Source organism: Lycorma delicatula, chromosome 3 (assembly GCF_047948215.1).
Source record: "Lycorma delicatula isolate Av1 chromosome 3, ASM4794821v1, whole genome shotgun sequence".
Taxonomy (NCBI): domain Eukaryota; kingdom Metazoa; phylum Arthropoda; class Insecta; order Hemiptera; family Fulgoridae; genus Lycorma; species Lycorma delicatula.
In genome coordinates, this window is record NC_134457.1 from 167,651,792 (window position 1) to 167,678,126 (window position 26,335).

A 26,335-nucleotide genomic window follows, 5' to 3' on the forward strand; every position below is an offset into this window, starting at 1 on the left:
TTGGAATTGTTTTCAAAATATGTTAAGGCCAGAAATTTGTTTAATTTTCATTTGGACAGCATTCTGTAATTATTACTATACATCTTGTACTAGTATACATGCAGTCTCCATCAAATATCAATACTCTAAATACTACACTATATATGTATATTCATTTATTTAAAAAAAAGGATTGACATTTGAAAAGGTAGAGATAGCGAGTTGCCAAATCACACATTTATGCAAATTGGTCTTGGGGAAGAGGGAAAATGTGTGAGGTGAATACCTTAGGGACTGGTGTTGATACTGATGTATATATATTTATACTGCCTTAGATATTCCACAATTTATGGATAACACAAAGGTGCTCTATTTATATGCAGTCTCACAATTCTGTGTACAGCAGCCTAGTGTATCACCACTATAATCACTTTTAATACCTACACTGTTTCTAGTGTATTTCCATCTCCACTATGTACAGACATAAATGTCAATCATCTTTTTAGAATATGTAGAGCATAAATATTTTATTTCTGATATTATGGTGCTGGTTAGATCTTTGTGGGATTCATTCCACAGATATTTCTTCAACTGCTTGAAATCTTCCATTTCTTTTAAATACATCTCTAGATTAGTTTATTTAACGATAATGAAAACTTTATGTATGATATTTTAAAAAAATATAAAGCTTTCAATATAAATCAGCCAACAGATCACAAAAAGTGGGGAGTAGTAAGTGGCTCAAGCAAACTATATGTAAAAACAATGAAATTTTAAATTAAAATTTATTTTGAAAGTTATGTCAAAATGAATTTCTTCCTGTGAAAACAGGCACTTATGCAATGTTATATAAGAAAGCAATATTACAAAAAATGTTCCTATTAATCTGTTAAATTTATTGTAAAATTTCAATTAATGTATTATAAACTACATCACTATAATCCCATTTTTCCTTAATATTTTATTACTTGAAAAGGAATTTTAACTTTCTGTCAGTATATATTTATTTTTTTTAAGGGGAAAGACCTTAAGAAGCTTCTTGAGGACTTAAAGCTGTTGACTGTATCAAGTCATTGCTATTTATTCACCATTGCAATAGATGTAAAATACAAAGCTGAGATGAATTAGTTTAGGATAAGTGATTTTTTTTTAACTAAACTCACCCCTATTCAGCGTTTTGCAAGGAGCAGATACATCAGATTCCTTACTTATGCTGGTGGTTGTTACTCTCTGCTATCCGTAGAGACCTTCAAAATCCACATACCGAATGCCATTTATTGTAAAATAGTTTGTGTTAATTTGTTGCATTATTGTTACTTTATTATTGGTTATTTTATATTTCTTTTAATAATTTGAACTCTAATAAAATTCTGAAATTAATTTCACTGTTTCAGCATGATGTTTTAGTGGTCAGTTGTGATCTTATTAGTGACATTAACTTAACCGGTGTCATAAAAATATTTAGGCAACACAACGCAGCACTCAGTGCTTTGTTTTTTGCATCTGGAAGTCCAAAATATACATCACCTGCTCCAGGCAGTACTAAAACTGATAAAAAACATGGTGAGATATATGATATTTTTCTTTGTTTTTTTTTTATACTAGTATCTATTGTTTACATAGATTATATGGCTTTGCATTATGTTTTTTATAAAAAAACAATACTAAAATCTTCACCTGAATTTAATAATGTTTTGCCAATAATAGTTATTTTTAATTTTAATATTGACTGCCATGTTTTCAATGTAATGAATTTTGCCGAACTATATATAAAGCATTTTTTGTGAAAGTATACTGGTAAAATAATGTTATAAATGTAAAAATAATGTTATTCTACCATACCAAATTACTTGTGTAAAACGTAGAACAATTATGTATTCTATAAACACAGTTTCCCCATTACAATATGAAGCATTTTTTATAAGTAAGCTGTGGAAAACTAACTTCCATATTTATTTTAATTTTATTGTTTTCATTTAATTTATAGGAATATTTTTTATTTATTTATTTATTTTCATTTTAAACAAAATTAAAGCGAAGTAACAGATTATCTTGATTTTTGCCTAGTTGCCTGTTCACATTTAAATCTAAGATTGCCTACCAAACTAATCAAAATTTGGAGTAAATCATAGATGATATCTAGATAATTTAATTAATTATTTTAAATATTCACTAGAGACCCTACTCCCTCATGATAATTAATAATGCTTATAGCATGTGTAACCAAGGAGTAGTATATCAAAAGTAAAATCTTCAGGATAAAAAAGGAAACTCTAAACTTCAAGCTTCTGTGGATAAGATTTTTCAAAATGATTACTTAAATTTACAATATGGTCTATAAGAAAAGTATAGAACAATAAACCCTAATTAATATTTTTATTAAGAATAAAACTGGTGCAGGATTAGCTCTAGAATTTAATTTCTAATAACACTTTTACATACACCAATCTTCAAAAAAGGCAGCAAAGGTTGTATAACTTTCTCAGCTTCACCCTTGACAGTTTTTATTTCAAATATGCCTTAGGATTTTCAAATATTAAATCAATCATATCAATTGTAAAACGCAATAGGTAAAATGATTTGGAAATTGATTTTAGATAACAAATTTATAAATCGATTTTTAAATGTCTAAATGTTCTGGTGATTATTCAGTATGTGATAGACAGGGGTGATTACAAATGTAGTGATATTTACCCCGTGTAAAAATCAATATCCTGTTGAATAATCTTATTAAAAGGAAGCATTTAAATTAAATTTCATGCTTTGTTCATTATAAAAAGAAAACTAATAAAATGTGAAATTACATTCCACCTTTCCCACTTGTCTGTAGGAGCTTAAAACTTAATAAAACTAAGATCTCAAGCACAGAAATACTTTGGCTTAATGGTTAAACTAATTTAGATATATTAAGAAAAATCATTAAAAATTTTGGGTATGACTATCCCTTGTAAGATTGTGGCTAAAATTTAACAGAAGATAGAATTTAGACAAATATTTTACCCATGTTTCATGAGTGTTTTTAAATCATTTTGGGAATAGTTCACAAAAACTCTCAAAATAATTAGAGTAAATATGTCCCCTCTCTTAAGTCCAATTGACTTAAAATTTCAGTATTCTAAATAACTCGTAAAGTACTATAACTATCGAATCTAAAAAAGGTTAAAATAGCAGTAAATACCCCACCTCTTTGTTTGGTTAAGTTAAAAATTTAATGACATCATTGCTACATGTATAGAAATACTAGAACATATTTCAAGTTTTAATGTTCAGGCATCTAGAACATAGATTTTTATCAGAATACAGTACATATATACACTTGTATAAACACATACATCCTTCCCGAATTTTCTGTGTGTTTTTAGTTAGAGAGTTTTGCAAACTAAACATAGAGATTTTTTTACAAACAACACCAAGAAGTATTTATAATAACGTATGTCTAAAATAATATCTTTAAAACAAAAATAGTATCAGAGCAATTAAAATAAAAGGTACTTAGACTGAGAATTTTGTGTGCCATATAGTAAAGTGATCTTGTATATTAGGTGTTTTATGAATGAATTAACCATCTTAAATTTCTTACAGCCGAATTTTTCATCTATTTTTTCTCTTTATTTTTTTAATAGTAATAGTATTTATTATTACTGTTATCCAGCTTTTTGTATGAATACTCTGTAAATTTATTCAAGTACCATTATATATAACCTTTCACTTTTGTAAACTTCATACAACTTTCATGTTTTGAAAATTTTTAATTTTCAGAACTAAATCAATCTAATAGTGGGCTAGTAGTAGTTTAGTAGTGGTGAACTCGACATTACAAATCAGCTGATTTTGAAGTCGGGAGTTCTAAGGTTCAAATCCTAGTAAAGGCAGTTACTTTTATACAGATTTGAATACTAGGTCATGAATATCAGTGTTCTTTGATGGTTGGGTTTCAATTAACCACCCATCTCAGGAATGGTTGACTTGAGACTACAAGATTACACTTCATTTACATTCATGCATATATTATCCTCACATTCTTCCTCTGAAGTAATACTGTACAATGGATCCAGAGGCTAAACAGAAAAAAAAGAGTTATTTGTACACATAGCACTGGTGTCACAAAATACTTTGGATATGTGAGAGAGATATGACCACCAGTGTAAAAGTAGTATGAATAATGTTTCTTTTGCTTTTCACCTGTTGTCTGTAATATTCCTGTAATTGTATTCTTCCTCCTTAGCTACTACTCTGTTGTTTGCAGATCTAATGGAAGAAATTCTTTCTTTTTTTTATTAATAAACAAAAACCACTGAGAGCATAGCTTACAGATTACAATATGGGTGAAATTGGGACCCTGACACTGCTTTAAGTCACAGTAGATTTGAAATTATAAGTCTACAATTTTTTCATATAGTTCTCTTTTAGTCTATTAGTATTTTTATGATAAAAAAAGATCAATAACAATAAACTGTTTTGAAAAAATCAGAAAAAACTGGCGATTAAAAATTTCTTTACCTAAAATCATTAGCAGTTTTGTAATTGTATGTATTTTGTATTTTTCACTGTTAAATTAAATTATTTTTTTCGATATATAAGACTATTTTAAGTGCTAGCTGAGTGCTGTTAATATGAATATACAGAGCTGAAACATCTTTCATCCTATATTATTCAAATAACGCCTTTTAACATTGGCTGGGTTTTATTCGGCAATTAATTATGGCTCATTTATTCTGATTAGTTCCACTAATCTTTTTTTTGTGGTGGGACTTTTAACTTGTCCCATAGATTTGTCTGCAATGTTTTGTTTTCCCCTGCTTATGTTTAAAATTTGTATACAGCCCTGTATCATGCTTACCTCTCTACACTTGTATGATATTTTTCTTCTCTTTCTCTTCTCTCTCTCCCCCATCACGCCCCCTCTAACTGTATAACTGTGCTGTTATAATTTACCTTATTTTAGTTTTATCTTGAATTCTTCTCAATTGTTTACAGTTTCTAATTAATGTATGGTATTTTTCATGCACTCTCATAGATCAAAAGTTAGTTTTTAAGTGGATTTTTTAAAAATATAATTTTGTTTATATAGATATTTTCAGCCATAATAAATAAAAAAATTCTTTAAAAAATTAGGTTAATTATTTGAGCATCCACTTTATAGTTACTATTTTTCATTTGCTGATTTTCATTTATTTCTTAAAATAAAAAATTATTAGACTTCTGTTATTTTGAAAATGAAACTTCATTAAAGCTGTCATTGAATAGCTATTATAACTTGCATCAGATCTCTGCCCTGTTGGAGTAGAAAAATTACTGACAGTTTGATAAGTTTTTAAATTATAATGATGGCTGTGTAAAAAAAATAAAGAAGGCTTTGTTGTACCAACCTCTGTGGTGAAGGTCACCTTTCATCCATTAGGTCCCAAGTTTTTAAATTATAATGATGGCTGTGTAAAAAAAATAAAGAAAGCTTTGTTGTACCAACCTCTGTGGTGAAGGTCACCTTTCATCCATTAGGTCCCATGTTCAAATCCTGGTCAGGCATAGTATTTTTCATACTCTACAAAATTTCCATTCCACAGTCCAATGCATAAGCTGTATATAAACTTATGTGGTGAATCAATCATAAACCAAAAGAAATATTTAAAAAAATTCTATTACTTTTTATGTTTTTACCTTATCCAAGTGTTGATTTAATTTCTAGATAATTAATGAATCAAAATCAGCATTAATGAATCAAAAGATACAGACAAACCAGAAACCAGTGTACGTTCCTAAGAAATTTGGCATTAACCCATACATCCATACTTTTAGGAAGCACAAATGGTAGACTTTGCTTTTGTTCAGTTTTTTTTTTTTGTTTTCGCTTTTGTTCACCATTCAAAGCAACTGTCATTCATTTTGAATGGTGAGTTTATTTGTAGAATTTAATAGGTTGACTAAAGTCTTGACTTTATTATAATTATTATTTATTGCTTATATAAGTATTTTTCATACACTTTTGCTCAGTTTTGGAATTATGTCAAAAACATTTTCACCTAATATCCAAATCCACAAAATTAACTTAATATAATGCTTACAGATAAACATCAGCTGGAAAAATCACTTTTTTGGCGGTGCTGTATTGTATAAAATAACTAGTTAAAGGCATTAATACAAGAAAGTTATTTTATAGCTACTCCACCTTTACTAATTATATACCTAAATAACAAGGATTTGGTGTTCTTTTTACACAAACTGATGACATAAACATATTCAGACCATACTTAATATAAAATATTCATTACATCTAACAATTGAATTAAAATCCCTGTCATTGTAGATCTTTTCCTTAAACAGTAAAGAATTGTATAATATTCTTTTAAATATCCAGTTTCTTTAGTCATTTACAATCACAAGATTGTAGCCATGTAATTGTAATTTCTAGGATTTTCCATTTAAAATCTTAAAAGAGAAGTTTTTCATATAACAGACTGCGAGTATATGTGAGTACTGGTGGATTGCATGGTGATATTGATGATGTATATGTTTGTATAAATTTATTTTATTTGTAAATGGAGATTCAGTTTTGTAGTTTTTTTTTTCCATTCTGTTTTTATAGAAAAAGATTTGATCGGTATTGATCCAGCTACATCTCGTCTTGTGTTTGTTGCTTCAGCTTCAGATTATGATGAAGAATTACCTTTATCACAAGCTTTATTAAAGAAACATGGTAAAATACAGATACATTCAAGGCTGTTAGATGCTCATTTATATATTATGAAAGATTGGATTTATAAATATCTTGCTCAAAATAAGTAAGTAAATCCAAAATGTAACTTTTTGTACTATCTATATTCCATTATTAGATTATATATATATATATATATATATATATATATATATATATATATATATATATATAATGTGTGTGTGTGTGTATGTGGTGTATTTTAAATAAGCAATTTCTTTTTTAATATATTCTATTTTAATAGCACTGCACAGTGTAATATCTTTATGTTTTGAGTATATAAACATGCTTGTAATTAAATGTAGGTTTGAATTATTAGGTGAAGTGATTTATAACTTTGTTAATTCAACATAATACCTTTGATGAACCCACTGGGTTGGTCTAGTGGTGAATGTTTCTTCACAAATCAGCTGATTTCAAAGTCGAGAGTTCCAACACTCAAATCCTAGTAATGGCAGTTACTTTTATACGGATTTGAATACTAGGCCGTGGATATTGGTGTTCTTTCGTAGTTGGGTTTCAATTAACCACATATCTCAGAAATGGCCAACCTGAGACTGCACAAGACTACACTTCAGTTACACTCATACATATCATCCTCTGAAGTAATACGTGATAGTGATAACTGGAGGCTAAACAGGAAAAAAATACCTTTGATGACCTTTGCTTTCGGTGTTGATGTACAGGACATAGGCCCAAGAGTGGTCATTGTTTCACCTGCAGTATGGCCGGAAGAACACGCACACATAAAGAAGGATTGCAGGCGGGAACCTTGCTATCTGTCATGTGGATCGTTATGGACATGCACCTGGAAGTCAGGGATCTAAGGCAGCCCCACCTGCAGTAGCACCATGAATATCTGCACAGTGGCGCCGTGATAACTGCAAGGGACAGCCTCATCCAGGAGGGGTGAGTGGTTCCACTCACCCATCAGGACGGGTGAGGCCTAGCTAGCAGTGCCGTTGGGGGAGAAAGTAATACCATAGTCCCGTTGGGGGATCCTTCGGGGTTCCTCATTAGTAGTGAGGCATTAAGACTAGAGTCCTCTCACTGAGTAAACAAGACATGGTGTTGGGTAAAGTTAACAAAAATAAAAGAACACACAGCTCGTATTTGCCAAAAGAAATTGGACTTTAATTAGAAAGGAAACAACTGAACTTATGTTAAATCATAACCTTAAAAATTAAAAGAAATTATGAAATAGACATAACTTAATAATACTTAATAAACATAACTTATAACAAATACAGAAAATAAACATTTTTCAAATAATAGTTTTGAGAATCTACAATTAAACAAAGCCTGAAACACAAAGCAATATAAAACACCTTTTTTACAATTAGATACTTATAAACATAACATCAATAAAAATAATGTAACTGGAAAACTGTTGCAATTACTGACATATTCTGTAATAATGAAAATTAGCAATGAACAAATGTCATTAACCCTAGAAAAATAAATTACAACAATTCTTATTATTGGCACTGGCCTTTCCTAATTTTTGAACAACAAACTTATCATTAAATAATTAAAACTAGCAATTTTAGTTTATTGTAGAAAAAGAAGTCACGATAATCTTCCAGTATAAGAAAAGAGTTAATTACAATAATCAAATTGAAATAAGTAAACATATAAATAGAGTTCATTTTAGTAAACTAGCTTTCTTGAAAATATAAAATTACAAAGAAGTCCAAAAACGTAACTTCACATCAGGAGTTATTTTCTTTAGATTAATAAAAGAACAGTTATGAATTCAGTTCATGAGTAGATAATAATTAATCTCTGCGATTAGCAAATTACATTAAATTGAATGATAGAGTCAAGTACAATAAAAACAAATTGTAATAAGTAAGCACATAAAATATGTTGCACATGACATAATAACCTAGCCTTATCTAAGCCACCTGTCGTGACTGCACTTAAGTGAATAAATGGTTTTTTAAATCAAACTTGAAATTGAAATGCATAATGCACGATTAACTGAATGTTTCACAAATTTTACTAATAGCGTAACTGTTTACTATAAATAATAATGAAGTATTTGAACATCCCTTAATAACACACGAATATTAGTAAAAAATGAACTCGTGAAATTAAAGTGCACATATACATACAATTTATCCTTGGCGTAGTCTGTAATGGCGAATCAAAAATAACAGAGGTAACAATTTGTGATTAGAAGTTGAATAATTACGTAGCACCTCAAATATGTAGCAACGAGTTTGGAGAGAATTTGCATCGATGAAAAATGTAATCAGCAGCTGGAGAAGATTCGGCGTCGATAGAATTGGCAGTTTGTAGCGATTGAAACACTTTCAAGAGAGACGTAATATACTGAATTTGAAGATTAACTTAACAAAGAAACGAGGCAAAACAAAACATAGAGATCGGTGAAATCACGAAACACTGACGAATAGAACTAGAGAATATTTTGATAGAGAAATACCACAACGTTTATGAGAGTACGAAGACGACGAAAGTATTTAAACATTAAGTATGAGAGAGAAAGGTCACAGTCGACCGCACATGGTGAATGTCTGATCTACTCTGCACGAGAGAGCGACAGAGAGAGAGAGAGAGAGAACGATCTTCACATAATGAAAGTCAGATCTGAACTGTACGAGATAGAGAGGTGATCAAGTCCTAGGTCTGCACACTATGAAATTCTATTCTGGACTGAAGAAATAGTGGTGTGATGACAAGAGGGGGAAACAAAGAAGGCAATAGACCGAAGAGATTGTGTGTTGGCAACAAGAGGTAGTGTGCTGGTATTGGTAAGACAAAGAAATTAGCATACACGGGAAGTTTGAGTAAGAAAGAACATAACAACGATTAATATTATAAGCAAGCAGACCATTAAAAGAGTTACGTAAGACTGATAAATAATTGCTGAATTACGAACAAATAGAGGAAATGACGTGATCGCAGACAAAGAAAATTAAACTTCTAGGAACTTGACAACATTAAAAATAGAGATAACAAAAAACAGTTAAAACTGATGTGGTTAAATAGAAATTGCTTTTATGAAACATTGCGACCACAGCAGATAAAATAATGACAGGAAACATATTTATAGTAGACTTTTTTACTAAATGCATTTTTGAGGTACTCACAAGGAATGAAATCAGATCATTTTTAATTAAAATCTGTTATTTTGTTTTGAATTAAAGTCAAATTTCTGAAACTGTTGATTTTTTTATCAGCTTTCTCAGAATTAAATTTTCTACAAATTTTGTTTCAAAATTGATTGCTACCAATTTTACAAACCTAAAAAAATGTGTGTTTTATTTTTACTCTTTTGGGGTTACATCTTTATCAGATACTGCTAGAGATACCATTCTAGAACTTATTTCATTTAATTTTGTCAGGTGAAGAAATATATAACCATCAATTTTCCCTCTTAGTTTGAATCCCAAGAATTTCAATTTCGATTCATTTTAACCTTGGAGCAGAAAGCAGGATGAAATATTTCACTAGCTGTAACCAAAAAATGAACCATTTCCGGTTTATAGGAGCTTTTTTACTTTTATTTTTCCAAATCAACACATAAAGTTTATTGCCTTGAAATTTTTTAACACCCCATACAACAATAAAAATTAATCAGTAATGGAAAAACGTCCTTTATTAATGACTCATTATAAAATACTTTATTCGTAGTATTGGCTACATTTTTTTTACTTTCCAAATTTTTCAGATCCATATCTACTATTAAAGGAGAACTGTTACCTTTTATTGTAAAAAAACAAACGTCACGTGCAAATCGAAATAGAATTTACAATGGAAAACCAGAAAATGAGAAACCAATAAATAGTGAAGGGGATAATTTAACACCAGGTAAATGCTTTGTAATTTTGTTAATCGCATACTGATTTTTTAAATCTACATACAGTATTATAAAGAATTTTTTTAAACAAGGGTTGATGACTAGCATGAAAAATTTTATTACACTCTTTTGTCATCATTTGACAAATTTAATTTAATTTAAATTTAAAAAAAGAAATTAAATTTTAATTTTAGATTTTATTTTATTATAACTCCATTCTTCATTACATTTGAAAATATGATTTTCTGATTCATAATGTAACATGCTGTGTTTTGCCTGTGATTTTAAGATATCCCATTGACACTACATAGAACATGTAAATACTGTGTATTGAACACTTGCATGAGTACATATGCATTTTTATCACACAGTACACTTTATTCATAATAATATACAATATTTCTATGTATGTTTTTAGCATAAACAGTGATTGATAGGGTTCCTTCAAAAGCCCTCCAGTTTTATGAGAGGTAAGTTATGTAAACTTTCTTATTCTCTTTTTGTGATTAGTATTATTGTATATTGTCGCTGAATAGCTTCGGCGGCACATGGCACTCACTAACCTTATGGTAGCCCTGAAAAGGGCCGTTTTTGTTGTCGATTGGCTTTGACAGCTCGTTATAATTACTAACCTTATGGTAGCCCTGAACGGCTGTTGTCGTCAAATGGTTTCGACGACTCATAATTCATAACCTTGTGGTAGCCCTGAAAAGGACTGTTTTTACGTTAGCCCTGAGAAGAGCTGTTGAGTCCAGAAGCTGGTCTCTGGCGAAGTCAGGGAGTTGCGACTTGACCATTTAAGTTAGACCAGGCTTCCCCTCAGCAGCAGTTGGGTCCTCACTACAGCATGGCAGTGGTGGCCCCCAGAGCCACCATTGGTTGGCGTTGGTCATCCTTTGCCGGTGCAGCCGAAGAGGTTCTCCCTGAGTGATCCCATACTGGACTGGCTATTGCTGCTGAATCCGCCAACCAGGGCAATTGAAGCCTGACGAGCTGGAGCAGGAAGGTAGCATCCGTGTCCAGCGACTCTCCCTCGGCAGGCCAGCCAGGCCTGCTGCTCTGGCAGGGATGTTGGCATACGTCAGGAGGTCCCACATTGATGCAGCCAGGGAACTTCTGTCTTCTTACATCTTCTTCAGGTGGTGGTTGACAATATTTATTATATACCTGAATATACTGTTTAAATATTAATACAGTAAAATAATTAAAAAATATAATTATGAAAACATAGAAATAAAATCATAATTTTTTGGTGTAAAATTGTCCATTTGTTTTGATATTGCATTATTAAACATTTAATCATTATTAAACCATTACATATAAGTTTATTCATATAAAATGATTGAAATTACTACTAAATTTGAGCCATATGCAGAAATCTCTGCCATCTCACTGACATGTAAAGGTAAGAATTTATAATCATAAAATCTTTATTTTTCAAATAAATAATGTTTGATTTCTAACTATTAGTGTAGCTGTAGCATCCTCGTACACATAGTTGGAGTTCAAGAATACTTTGGATTGATGATTCTCTTATGTGAAAAAATTTTTTTTATTATTCCAACAGTATTCTTTATCTATTGTCCATTTTTACTTTTTACTATACAACCAACGTATAAGATATAGGCGCTTAAATAATTTGTCCCCCCTTGTTAAATTTTTAGGGACAACGTCAAAAGTTGTGTCTAAATTTTTAGCACCTAAACCTTACAAAATGATAGAAAGATCATAAATGAAGTTTATTTATAGTTTTTAACAATTTTTATCCTCCAAGTGTTTAGAATCCATTTTAAAAGCTCTAATACTTGTCATAGTATTTTTAATTTATAATGTTTTTTTTTTTTTTTCTTCAGTCATTTGACTGGTTTGATGTAGCTCTCCAAGATTCCCTATTTAGTGCTAGTCGTTTCATTTCAATATACCGTCTACATCCTACATCCCTAACAATTTGTTTTACATATTCCAAACGTGGCCTGCCTACACAATTTTTTCCTTCTACCTGTCCCTCCAATATTAAAGCGACTATTCCAGGATGCCTTAGTATGTGGCCTATAAGTCTGTCTCTTCTTTTAACTATATTTTTCCAAATGCTTCTTTCTTCATCTATTTGCCGCAATACCTCTTCATTTGCCACTTTATCCACCCATAATGTTAAAATCACATAATTAAATATTGAGATTTTCAAGAATTTTTTAATCATTTTTTATCATACAGATTTTTTGCAATTATTAAAACTTGACTATACATTGACTATAGTATCACAGTTGGAAACTAGTAGTAACTTGGTAAATGCCCTATAAATATATTTGGGAATGCGTGTTAGAAAGTGCTTAGAATATGATAAAAAGCTAGAAAAGAATACGTGTTAAATACATCTACATTTCCAGCTGCCTGAAGAATAAATTTCTTTTCTTAGTCATAGTATACTTTCATATTCTAACAGAATTTCCCTTAACTTATTAAAAATTTAAGTTAAGGACAACTAAATGACTAAAATTACTGCTCGAAAGTTAAGGTCCAGGATCAATAGTTGAAATGTGGATCAATGGTCTTTTCACTCTACGATAAAATGTTTAATAACAAAGTTAAATTTCAGCATAAAACTAAATGACTAAAATTACTGCTCGAAAGTTAAGGTCCAGGATCAATAGTTGAAATGTGGATCAATGGTCTTTTCACTCTACGATAAAATGTTTAATAACAAAGTTAAATTTCAGCATAAAACTTGGAGCAGAATGATGATGTAATTAAATTTAATATAATAATTGTCTAATAAGCCTTTTCAGTCAAAAATAGTTGCTGAAATTAGTAAATTTATTTAAATTGGGGTTGATTTTCTGAAATTGGGTGTGATCAGTTGGAAGTTGAAGGCCTTCCTGGTCAAGGATCATCTTCAATTGGTTTCAAAAGTTGAAACTTACCTGTGAAAGTTTTTCCCAGTTTCACACAAAATTTTACATTGTATGGTTCCTCCCAAAAATATAACATTACAAAAATAAAAATCACTACTAACACTTAAGGACGTTCATTTTAATTCCACTTTTTTACTTTATAATTAAATTATGTTTATTATTTACATTAATCTTATTTTACAATTATAATTTTCACCATAAGTAATCTTTTCTCTTTGATCAGTGGTTTGAATTTTCACTTAAAATCTCCATCTTGTATTTCTTAACCCTATAATTTTAATTTTTCAGATATAAGCCAATTTGCGTATGAAGATGAATTAACACAGAAAATACGAGATATGTCTAGTTGGAGTGACCATTCAGGTGATTGGTTTGGACCATATCATGGAGATCATATACGATGTTATGCTTACATTGAACAAGAAAAATCATTTGGTTGTAGAGTTAATACTATTCCAGCTTACTGTTATGTTAACAGAGAGGTAGTTTATTTTTTATTTTTTCTGTTTTATGTATTAATATGTTACTCTGTTTAGATATAATAATACATTGTTAACAGATTGTTTTATCAAATTTTATTAGAATTTTCAAACTTTTTCGCTCTCTCCTTCCCTATTTTATGATCTCCATTGAGTACTTTTGTATAGATTTCAGCTTTAAAACATTGTTTTTTTGTGAAAAATTAATTCGAAATATAATTAAAACCTTAAAATTATATAATTATAATAAGTTTCCAATCATTGTAATGAAATGAATTATTCTGCTACTATTAGTTATTAATTACACTATTATTATTACTAATTATTATGCTTTTGTTAATTAATGAAAGTTTAGTACAATTTTTTCTTTTCAATTCATATTATTCTATTAGTTTCGATAGATTCATCAGAAAGCTTTTTTTTATTTATTATTTTCACAAATTTCACACATTTTTTTAAATAAAAAGTATACAGTTCTGTATACTTTGCATACAGGTCATTTAATATGCAGATACTTTAGTTAATTTGGCTGAACAACAAATTATTCAACTGAATTGACAAACTGCAATGTAATGACCAGATCTGTGTTTTTATTTTTACTTTTATATACCGACTACTTGTATATAACTACTAGGCCATGCAAAAAATGAAAATTTAACCATTTATTTTCTTAATGCATTTCACATAAGGTGTTCTCTTTCTAGTTTGCCCTTTAGTAAAAAAGAAGCAATTTAAACACAGAAGGAAAAATGAATGAATAACTAAAAATATAGTAAAATCTGGCTCTGCACTAAGAAATCTCCATTAAATATCTAAATTTAATTTAATGTAATTTGTTTTTTTTTTACAACTAAAAATTTATATTATGACAATATAGTATAAAATAAATAATATTTTATTATTCAAACAAATCTAAATCAAATACTGTGAACTCTATACTCAATAAATATAAAACAACATGGGCAATTGATCAAAAGTGAAGGTGAATTAGATAATAAAACAGGTCAGCTAGCAGAGGAATTTAATAATTTGTTTTTTATCGTATAATGAAGTGACCTATAAAATGTATTATTATGTTCTGATGAAAATAAAAGATTTATTTATATGTATCTTTTCAAGTGACTGTATTGTTAAAGTTACTAGAAATTCCGATTTCTTACTACTATATTCCAAGGATTTAAATTACAAGGCATATTCATAAAGTAAGGGCCGTTTGATCATTAAAAAAAATTAACTCATGAGAAAAGGTTTTCTTTCACTTAGTCTTACTTTACTACATATCTACTTCACTTTTCCACATAATTGCCAGTCAGTTCTAAGCACTTTTCGTAATGCTACACCAGTTTCTTTAACTCCTCTGCATAGAAGTTCATCTCCTTGGAATTCAACTGATTGATAACGGCATTTTTTCAGTTTTGGGGAACTTGAATGGTGCCACTACATTGTTGTTTTGATTCTGCGTTGGTGTAGGATATCCACATCTCATTGCCCATAATAATGTGGAAAAACAAATCATTTCCATCTTGATAGCGGTCCAAAAATGTCTGTTCACATTCTTTTCTCTTTGTATTGGTCGGTGAGCATTTTTGGTACCCACCTTGCACACAGTTTGTTATATCCATAAATTAGATCCAGCTCAACTGTGTGTAACATTTTTAACTTTGATTTCACCCCTGTGTCTGTGAGAGATTGTATCATTATACTTATTAAAAAAAACGTATATTTCTATTTTATGTACTAAATTACTATGTTATCTTTGATTATACAGCTAATAGCGTGAATTATATCAATAGTATTAACGTCTCATTGAAATAAGCTGAGTAAACATTAATGTTAGGTCAATGTTGTCATGTTTTACTTTTTTCAAAATTATACTGCTATACAATAAGGACAACTCCAGTTGCATTTGTTACTAATGTTACTATGTAGGCTGTTTCCAAATTTTTGGTCTCTATATTCTATGTATTCTAATTTCTTAGTTGAATTCTGTTTTTATTTTTATAATTTTTCTTCTATGTAGATAAAAGGTCGGTGGAGCAGAATAATTGGTAAAGAAAGTATTGAAGAGAAGGATGACAAACCAAAAGAAGAGCTAAAAGGTGCTGCAAAGGATTTAATTGAAACTTGTATAGTCGATGAAAAGGCAACAGTTTCCAACCGCTGTCATATTATTTCAACCAACATTGGAGCAAATGCTGTCATTGAACCTAAGTCAAAATTTAATAATTGTATCATTATGCCTGGGGTTAAAATTAATGAAAAGTATGAATATTTTTATTTAATTTGTTCATGATACTGATATTCTACTAACATGAAAATCATTTATGTAAGATTAATTGTTAATCTTATTAATCTTTTTGTTATCATAAAATTTTGTTTTCATCTTATCCTTCTTATCAATTATCCTGATTTTCACTATGAATCTAGAAAGCTACCTTCTTCTCCTTTACCACTAACCTTCTATTACAGTATCCTTGGTCTCATCCTATTTCTGCATTCAATGATTTTCTTTCTTTTGCCATCATCCTCTTTACATGTTCAGAATACTTTTTTCATTATCCATATCCTAGTAAGTAAATATTTTATCTACATTTCATATATGATTTCTCCTTGCCTTTCATATCATGCAGAGAAATCTATATTTATACTTTACACATACCTTGTACTTTACTTTGTTTTCATCCTGGTCAATTTCAAACTTCTGAATCTTGTGTTAGAATAGTATGCAGTGTACAAGGCTTGGCTGATAAATTTTGCACACTGGCGTGCTACACGGAGACAAAAGACACTATCGAGCTGGGCGTGGCAGCATATGCATGATAGCTAAAATCCCCCTCTACAAACCTGTGATAATGCGTTGAAATCCATTTACCGGTCTGTTTTCAGTAGCAGTTAAAATGGAGTCTATAATGGCCCAATATGTCAATACGGTAAAAACAGCATACAATGATAGAATTTTTAACAGCAGAAAATGTAAATCTTAGAAATATTTCTTAATCATTTAAAAGCTGTTTACAGTAGTGAAACTGTTGACAGGAGTACTATGAATAGGTGGGCAATGAAATTTTGCGAATGTAAAGCTGGTAAAGCGACAATTGAGAATGCACCTCGCAGCAGATGATTAGTTTCTGTGACTGACAAGAAACATCATAAGGATCTGGAAGATTTGCTTCAAAGTGACTGGAAAATCACCCAGCAATGCATCGCTATTCAGTTAGGCATATCTAAAGAATTTGTAGACCATATTATCGAGCAATTGGGTTACTATAAAATCTGTTCATGATGGGTACTGCCCAAACTCTCTGTAAGCTGAAGTTTGAGCCTGTTCCGCATCCACCATACTCTCCAGATTTGTCTATGTGTGATTTCCACTTCTTCCCTCATCTCAAGAGAGATCTCAAAGGTAATCATTATACCTCCGACGATGAGGTGAATAAAGCTGTGGCCAGTTAGATCCAAGAAGGTCTGCCAGAATTTTTCAGTGACGGAATGTAAAAACTTGTCATACATTGGGAAAAGTGCATCAGTGTAAACGGGGATAATATTGAAAAATAAATACTGCATTTTTAGTTAAGGTATTGTACTTTTATTCATTTTTATTTCATTCCAATATCTCTTTTCATTTCTACGCTACGCATACATGAGCATAATTTATCAGCCGAGCATCATACTAGATTAAAATTAATGATGTTTTAAATTTTATTGTAGAGCAATAAAAATCTATATATATAATGAATTACATAAAAATTAATTTTTCTTAAAAATGCTTCCAAAACAGCACTTTTTTAACTGTATGTTTGTATATATTAGAAGTTAAAAAAAGAACATAAAATGAATTAGAATATAATATTGAAGAAGGAAATTATTTTTACTGTTGCACAACAGGCTGTTAACTTAATTGCACTTTGGTAGAATGGTATTTAAAATTCAATTTTCACTGTCTTTTGACACAATCGTTAACCGATTCCTTCATTTTTTTTTAATATTTTTTTAAATTAATGAAATAGATATTACGAAAACTAAACGTTAAAAAAATAATTCTGCAAAATCCATAATAATAAATTAATTCTTCTCGTTCATTGTACTAATTCTGTAAATTCCCTAAATTAACTCAATTGGATTGAGTTCACAACAATAGGGAGGTAATCGAAGCACGGTTTTACCGTTGGATCTTGGTAACTAACTCATCAATTTTGTACGAATTAAAATTATTTTTAATACGCAAAACCCTTTGTAATGATTGGACCATAAGTTGATTCTTTTCAAAAATCACTTCTTTTGAACTAAGCCACATTTTGATATCATCCTTTTTCTAAGACACAGCTGGAATTTATTCCGTTTTACATGAACGGTAAGGTGCGTTGCCTAAGACAGTAACTGAATCACCGCCTGAATTTTTCACACCTCCATTTAACATGTACAGAATTATGCACGCAAACAATTTTCATTAATATTGAATTGTGAATTATTTTTTATTTATTTTATGTATTTAGTATCTTCACATATTCACATATTTTAATATTATTTCAAGTATTTATATTTAAAATTATAAATGTACACTTTAACCAGATCTATTTTTTTTAATTAATTGTGCATTTTGTGATCTTGCTATGATCAGATTTTTGCCTCAGTTCCCCTTAACCCAGGCAAAGACTGGAGGAGTCTCTTTGTTCATGCAGTAGCAAACTTACCATTCCTGACATGATGTATACTGTATTATTTATTATATACCAATCAGAATAAGATATGTATTACATTCTTAGCTGTAACTAACAGTTACCTAATAAGTTATTCCAAAAAAATGCCAAAATTAAACTTAAACTTATTATTGATGTTTCTAGGCAAATGCATATTAACAATCATAAAGCAGAAAGTTTTCAGTTTGACCCCTGATTATGTTGTTTGTCACTAATTTCAATGAATTAACTTTTGAAATCATACTATAAAAATAATTAAAATATTAAAATCATAAGTTTTATATTTTTTCTACACGCCTAGCAAACTTAGTCATGATTGACACACTAAGCATAGTTATAAGTTTCGCACAGTTTTTTTATATAGTTAATAGAGTGACATATAAAATTTAAACATTCATTCACAAAAGGGCTTTCTCAGTTACTTAAACATAATGAATTTGCTACTGATAAGTAAGAAATAATTTTTTAACTGAAATAGAACCGGCTTCAAATTAATTCACTGAAATAAAATGTAAGTCTTTAAATACTTAATTTTGTTTATTTTCTATCCTTTATTTAACAGTTACTGATTTATTTTCTTACATTTAAATCTGGGATGAAGGGCTCATCAAGTTCCCTGTCCAGTTTGACCACCATTCTTCAACACTCATCTTTGAGTATTTCACAAATGCTCTGTAAATTTCAAAGCTTTTTTTTCCATAGCATTAATATCCTTTATTAAAGTATGCCCAATTCACCCCTACATTGCTTCCTAATGTGCTTTTATATATACCTTCTTTTTGATAGCAAGCAGTTTCTCATCTTTTATTCTTTTCAGCCAATCTTACAGTCAAAAACCTGTGAGGGCACCTTTTGTGATCAATTCTTTCAAATCTGTTTAAAATTTTAATTCATTAGTTTAATTTAAATTCAGTTTTTTTCTGAATTATTGAAAATCTTGTGTTTTTCCTCTCTTTATATAGTTAAATGTGAACTGCATTTGTTTTCTGATTCCACATGCATTATCCTCCATTTTACTGCCTATACATAAAACTGCATTCACCATATCAGGCTATTTCCTCATGTATTTGACATTTTCCCGTTTTGTTTGTTGCTGCTCCAATTGAAAGATTTTGATTTTTTTACACACATGACTTGATTTTCTTGTAATTGATCTTCAAACCAACCTTTGGCAATTTTCTTTCTGGATGGCAAACTTCCCTTTCATTTTATTTAAACTGTTATCAAACATATGTTAGGAAAATTAAGATCTGTCCTCTAATCTATTTGTAAGACAGATCCCCCCCCCCCACCATCTTAAATCCATTTCCTTCACCCATTGCCTTTTTCCTAAATATTGCCTTTTTGGAGTAAGTGCAAGTGATGTCAGTATGTGTCCTTGCAATACTGCTTTCTCAGATGATACAATTGGTAAAGTACACCTACTATATGGTTTCTTATTAAATTAAAAATATTTATTAGTTATCCATATTTTCTCAAAATTTCCTGCATAAATTCTTATTTTTCCATGCAAAATCCTTTTACTGAATCAAAATTTCTATTAAAATTCACTTAAGTGAAGTTCATTGTGCACTACATGCCCTCTACTCACTATTGACTTTCAGATACTTATTTGATCTATTCAAGATAAATAAGCCAAAACTATTTCCAAAACTACCCAGCTCCTTTTTCAAGGCTTACATTTATTCCCTGAACTACCCTTTTATTCTATCTAACCTCCCTTGAATTACACAAAACTGCAGTATTACAAAATAATTTAATTAGGATTAATATTCTTATTAAAATTAACTATTAGAAAATAATTATACTTTAGGTAAATTATACCTTTCATATAACAGCTAATTTTCTTGTATTACATCCAAAATAAATCAGAGAATGCATGCTACCTTTTTAAGCTTTATTCTATTATTATGATTTAGTGGTACATAAGTGGATTTTAATAGTATAATGAAAAGCATATAAATCATGTAATTTATGTAAAAATCTAATTGATGTTACTTATAAATTGTTGAAGCTACTGACAAAGTGTCAATAATACCTTTGTTATCAGTAATACTGTTATCATTTTCTGTAAGGAGATTGGCTACTCAGTGTCTCTCAGCCTTTCATCTGGAAAGCAGTGCATTTGAATCCCAGTCAGGCTTGGCATTATTCTTATGCTATTATATTTCTGCACCATGTTGTCATGCAAAGCTTTGTACTTATGTAATGAATTAATTATAAAAATAAATTATCATTTTAGTCACAACTTCAATTTTTTTATTTTTTACAATTAAGAAAATTATTTTATTATTAATTACTTGACAGTTTTTAATGAAATGCGAAAGGCACTGTCTACTTAAATAATTTATGCAGTCAATTTTGAGGATAAATATTTCAGAACTGGATTTCCTGTCTAAAGTATAGTTTATTCATTTTTACGTTTATTTATTAGATTATACAGACATAATTCCACAAAATTTTAAACAAATTGGTAGTGATTTTGTGAATTACTAAATATGAAGCAACAACACCTTTAGAATCAGAGCTTTAAAACAAGTTCTTTTTTTTAAGATTTGTTTAAATATGAACATTTTTAGACAAATCTTCTCAAGTCTTCTCAAATAGCATGTAAAAATTATTAAAGGAAGTCAAGAGATATAAAATTGAAGAGGCTAAATTTAAAATCTGACAGTCCATTCTGAGATTTCTATTTTCAGATTTTATTGAACATAGTATTCAAGCATATAATTAGGCAAAATGTTTACTTAAGTCATGATGTAGTGCTTGAAATTTGTTTTATAATATTTTGTCAATTTTTTTTAGGTGTGATTTAAAGAATTGTATTCTGTTTGATGGAGCAATCATTGGTGAGGGATGCTCTCTGGCAGATTGTATTGTTGGAAAACATTATGAGCTTAAAGATAAAGGTAAGTAGTAACATAAAAATAATTTTATATTGGATTTATGTAATTACATTATTATCACTGTAAGAATGGTATATCTTGTAACAACAGTATTTAAAGCATCTGTTTTTATGTGGTTCCTTGGCCAGGTCTAAACAAAATCTTATAAAAGTGGCAAATAAACTACAGGAATGAAGTGGTCGAGATTGATAGATTCACCATTATATTTAAATTGATAGATTCAATAATAAAGAGTCTCTTTGCTTCACAGTCTTGATAAAATGAATCAGATGAGGATTACGTAAAGTGTTTATTTAGAATGTATGGATGCAAATTTTCTAGTAGGTTATATTGTTCCTTGATCCAAAAACATACACTTAGCACCCAATAACTTGTCTATTATTGATTTTTCATACTAGATTGATTTGTCATTGTAACATAGATTACCATTTACAAACATGATTTGGGATACTGTTTCTAGCAAAATTACAATCTGATTATGTAGACAGCTACATAACAAATCATTATCAGTACCCCTTACATAAAATCATCAAGTAAGCTATCTGACATTGTATAAAACTGCAAGTATGGCTTTCCATAATTATGCAAATTATGATTTTGCAGAATCCAAACTTTCTTGATAAATCACAAAAATATCAAAAGAAAACAAAATATGTTATTAGATTTTCACTGAATATTTGTGAAAATTTAATAACATATTTTTGTTTATTTTCTTTTGTTCTGATACATTTTCATAAAGTAATGGCTTCATCCATCATTATTGTAAAAAATATCAACAGCCCACTCCATTTTCAGAAATGTTATATTTGTAATGCCCAATAGTATGCTCAATATTAATGGATTCACAGCTTTTATAATATTCTTAGATTTTCTAAATTCAAATTTATGTAAATTTAACTACTTCGAGTTGAAAAATTACATCACTATCTATTGACTGGACACTTTCAGTGTTTATCTGATGTTTATAGTATATCTGAACTGTATTCAGTTTAATTTTGAGTTTTTAATATATTTTATTGTTCTATATTATTGTACCTTTTTAATAATATTTTTACTTTTTTTAAATTTATTTATTTACCGTTATTCTATTTTTCATTTTTTTTAAAATTATAATAATTTTTATTAAATGATGATTCAATTTGGTGACCAGATTTTCAAATGACATAGCTCACAAAATTATTAATTCATATTCTGTTTATTAAATCTGTTTATAATACCTCATTCAGAAAATAATAATAATCAGAAATTCATTTGACCAGATTTGTTAAAGAGAAATTCATTAAACCAGACTGCTGGTATTTCAAAAGTAAGTAGGAATGATTATTGGTTAATTATTTTAACCAACATAAAGATTTGGATAAAAAATTTTAAAGTTAAAAGAGATTCTTTTTTAGGTATTTACTATTATTAAAAATTGTTATGAAATAAAATGTAGTTCTGGTTTGGTTTTAATGCCTGATCTGTTTATAACAAAATCATAGACAGACTGATTTCTAGTTTTTCAACTCAACCAGGTGTTTCCAAAACTTAGTGTTTCAGTATCTGTTTCTTTACCCATAATTAAATTTTCTCTACATTCTTTGATTTGAAACAATGACGTAATAGGGAAAAATAACCTAACATCTGTTCACTCATTATCAGTATTTATCTTATAACTGGACTCAACCTGTAGATCTAAGGATATTTTCCAATATTTTTTTTTATTTAATGTTTAATTTTGTAAATTGTACTGTAATATATTGTAGAGCTTTAGTTCCCTTGAATAAGGTCCATTTTAAGGTATAGTTTATCTGTGTTGCCATAAAAATACTTATAAAGCAATAACATCCAAGCTATTCCTAATTGTTTTTAGTACTACTAACCCATGCATTTCTGGTATTTTTATGTAACAGTCATCTTCTGCTCAATTCTAAATTGTTCTTGTTCAGTTACTGTCTTTTTTTAATACAATTTAATACCCCTGATCATTGATATCTACTAATATAAAGCCAAAATCAAGGAGTACTTCCCCAGAAATTATTAATATTATCACAGATAGAAGGAAACATTAAGAAAGATATGTTAAAATTTGCTATTTTTCTTGATTATTTCTTATGACAAAGTATTGCTAAATTTTTATTGTCTTTAGTGTAATATTTCCATTTCAAAATAACATTAGCTGTACATCCCAGAACTGATGGTGGAAGAAAGTGTGGTAATTTTTTTGTATTTTGTCTACTGATGATAACTGTTATGTAGAAATACACAGATAGTAGCCTCTCTTTCTTTAACTTTACTCTTTTATTCAATAATGTTCACATAGCAGTGTAAAAGCATATTTTAGTGATAAAAGAAATTTACAGTAAAACTAAATAACAAGTAAGAAGTAGAAATATATTAGTATTTAATGGACAAAAATGTGCCTTGTTAAAATATTCACCAGATTATCCTTTTAACGATAATATTGAAGAATTCAGCTGGTCAAAAAGAATAATAAAAAGAAATATGGAAAAATTAATAATACCATATTATTTTATTATCTTTGTCAAAAATTACATTCAATGTGAAATAATTTCATCAAAAAGAAAGTATTGCCTTTAATTTTTTATATTATTATTTCTAGTAATTGATTTCTTATTATTCATTCCATTATTTTTCTTTTTTAACTTATCAACAGTAAAAAAAATTAAGTTACATTAATTAAGAAGCTTAATAGTTATATTAGAATTTAAACATATTTTCATATCAAAAGGAGTACTGTTATTCTGTTTTAGATTCTAACAGAACTAAGATTGCACATGGCTAGTCACAGTCCTCTTCAAATTTGATTCTTGCCCTATTTAAAACTGCAATCAAATAATGGATCTCTGTAGTTGAAGTAAAAATTTAAGGTTCTGGTTAAAAAATTGTAATCTAAATTATGAGACTAGCAGATATTTTCTCTGTCAAAGAAGAAATATGTCTGGAGAGGATGTTATATTTGACAAGAGATCATTGTAATCCACCTTGCTAAAGGTGTAGAAATATGATAGAAGAATCAGTGTAGTAGTAGTATATTAGGCTGAGCTGCCCTTCATTAGCCTGCTTCTTCCTAACTCTGATCTGATCTAATTTAATCAGGCTTAAAGAATTAATTCCTGAAATTAATTAAAAAATATTCACAATAATTGTCTGGTATTAATTATTTATAAGATATGTAACTGTGACAGAAAAAATTGACAATAATGTATTGAGAGATACCATGTAAACCTGATTGTATCTAGAAATTTATTGTCAAGTTCATTTATTTATTGTTTCACTAAAATTAAACTTTTTAAGGTTAATATTATAACTCTTTACAGTTATTATATTTAAATTCAATTAAATGAACCACCTGACGCAGAATATTGGGATAAGACATATCGTAATTTTAACATAATTTTTTATGAAAATATATTTGTGGGATCCTCAGTCATGATTTAAATAATTCCATTATTGCTTAATAAAATGTAAAAATAAATACTAAAATAATGAGAATGCGTACTAATTTACTAGAGTGCTGCCATCTGTTGCAGTTTTAATTATATTGTATCCCTCACATACTGTCTGATTGTTTATAAAACTGAAATGTTGATTGTAATTTTGTTTCATTATTTTAGTATTTTTATTTTTTTAATTTTATTATGTAATAACAAAATTATTTCTATCATGACTGAGATGTGGGATCCTGTGAAAATACTTTTATGAAAAATTAAGGTATGATATGTCTTATCATAATATTCTTGACTAGTTGGTGTATTTAATAAAATTTAAATATATATGTGTGTATGTATCTTTTTTTGTTTTATTCCTGATTCTGATAAATATGTAAGATTATTTTGCATGTCAGACAGATATTTACAATATTATAATATTTTTACAGTATTCTACAGTTTTATACTAATAATATACTGTATGTTATTGAATGCCACTTTTTATAGTTTAATTTTTTTTTCAGAGTCTTATCGCAGTAAAGTCTTGACAGAGATTGATCACTTAATGGAAATTTAGTTGAATATAAAATTTCTAGTTTTTTATTTACAGCTGACAAATTTTCTGAGGAAATTTTTACATGTTCGGTTAATTTTTTTTTTTGTACATTTTCTGTATATCATTGTACGTAATTCTCATTTTCTTTTTGATTGATGTAATTTTTTCTTATTAATTATAAAATGAAACATATTTTAATGTTATGTTTATTTTCTCCATGGCAATGAAATTAAAAGAAAACATTTCTTTTAAGTTTTTTTTTAATGTCATGAAATTTTAGTAATTAACGCCTTATGATACAGTTTTGAAAATTTAAAAACAAAGTTGTAATTCCTAGTTTTTAATGTATTTTGAAATGTTTGGAAGTTAATAAACATGAGTTCTTGCAGCTGTTGCTGCTTTCCTTGCCACAGTTTAGACTGCGGCAATCATTTTATTTGTCAGTGTCATCATCATTCTTTAAATCAATGTCCATTTTCTTGTTATAACCAAAATGATAACTGCCATGTATACATTTCAAAGCCTGTGGATCAAATTAAACAGAAAGAGTTGTCTGGAAACAAAACTGAGGAAAAAGAAATAAAAGAATTGCTGCCTCTTCAAAATAAGATGTCAGATAAAACTATGAGTGTTATTCCACAATCTGTTGGGCAATCTGCAGAAAAAATCATTTCATGTTCAGATGTACATACAAGTAAGAGAACAGATCTCTGTGCCCATGGTGAATTGTCATGCTGTAATCTTTGTTGTTCAGGAGTTTTAGATGGTAAATCTTATTGTTGTAAATACTGTGCTAAAAAATTAATTGAATTATATAAGAAACCTTCATTAAAATTA

The 26,335-nt window shown here is 28.9% G+C and overlaps 1 protein-coding gene across 1 annotated transcript in view; it reads left to right on the forward strand.

Moving 5' to 3' along the window:
• eIF2Bgamma (eukaryotic translation initiation factor 2B subunit gamma) overlaps positions 1-25,934 on the forward strand; it is a 49,922-nt gene extending 23,988 nt beyond the window's left edge. The window contains exons 3-9 of the mRNA XM_075360966.1: positions 1,374-1,542; positions 6,563-6,758; positions 10,389-10,528; positions 13,718-13,911; positions 15,929-16,170; positions 21,411-21,514; positions 25,467-25,934. Of these exons, the coding sequence (XP_075217081.1) occupies positions 1,374-1,542; positions 6,563-6,758; positions 10,389-10,528; positions 13,718-13,911; positions 15,929-16,170; positions 21,411-21,514; positions 25,467-25,519 (1,098 nt within the window). The 3' untranslated portion in view covers positions 25,520-25,934. The remainder of the gene's footprint in view (positions 1-1,373; positions 1,543-6,562; positions 6,759-10,388; positions 10,529-13,717; positions 13,912-15,928; positions 16,171-21,410; positions 21,515-25,466) is intronic.
• Positions 25,935-26,335: the final 401 nt, after the last annotated feature.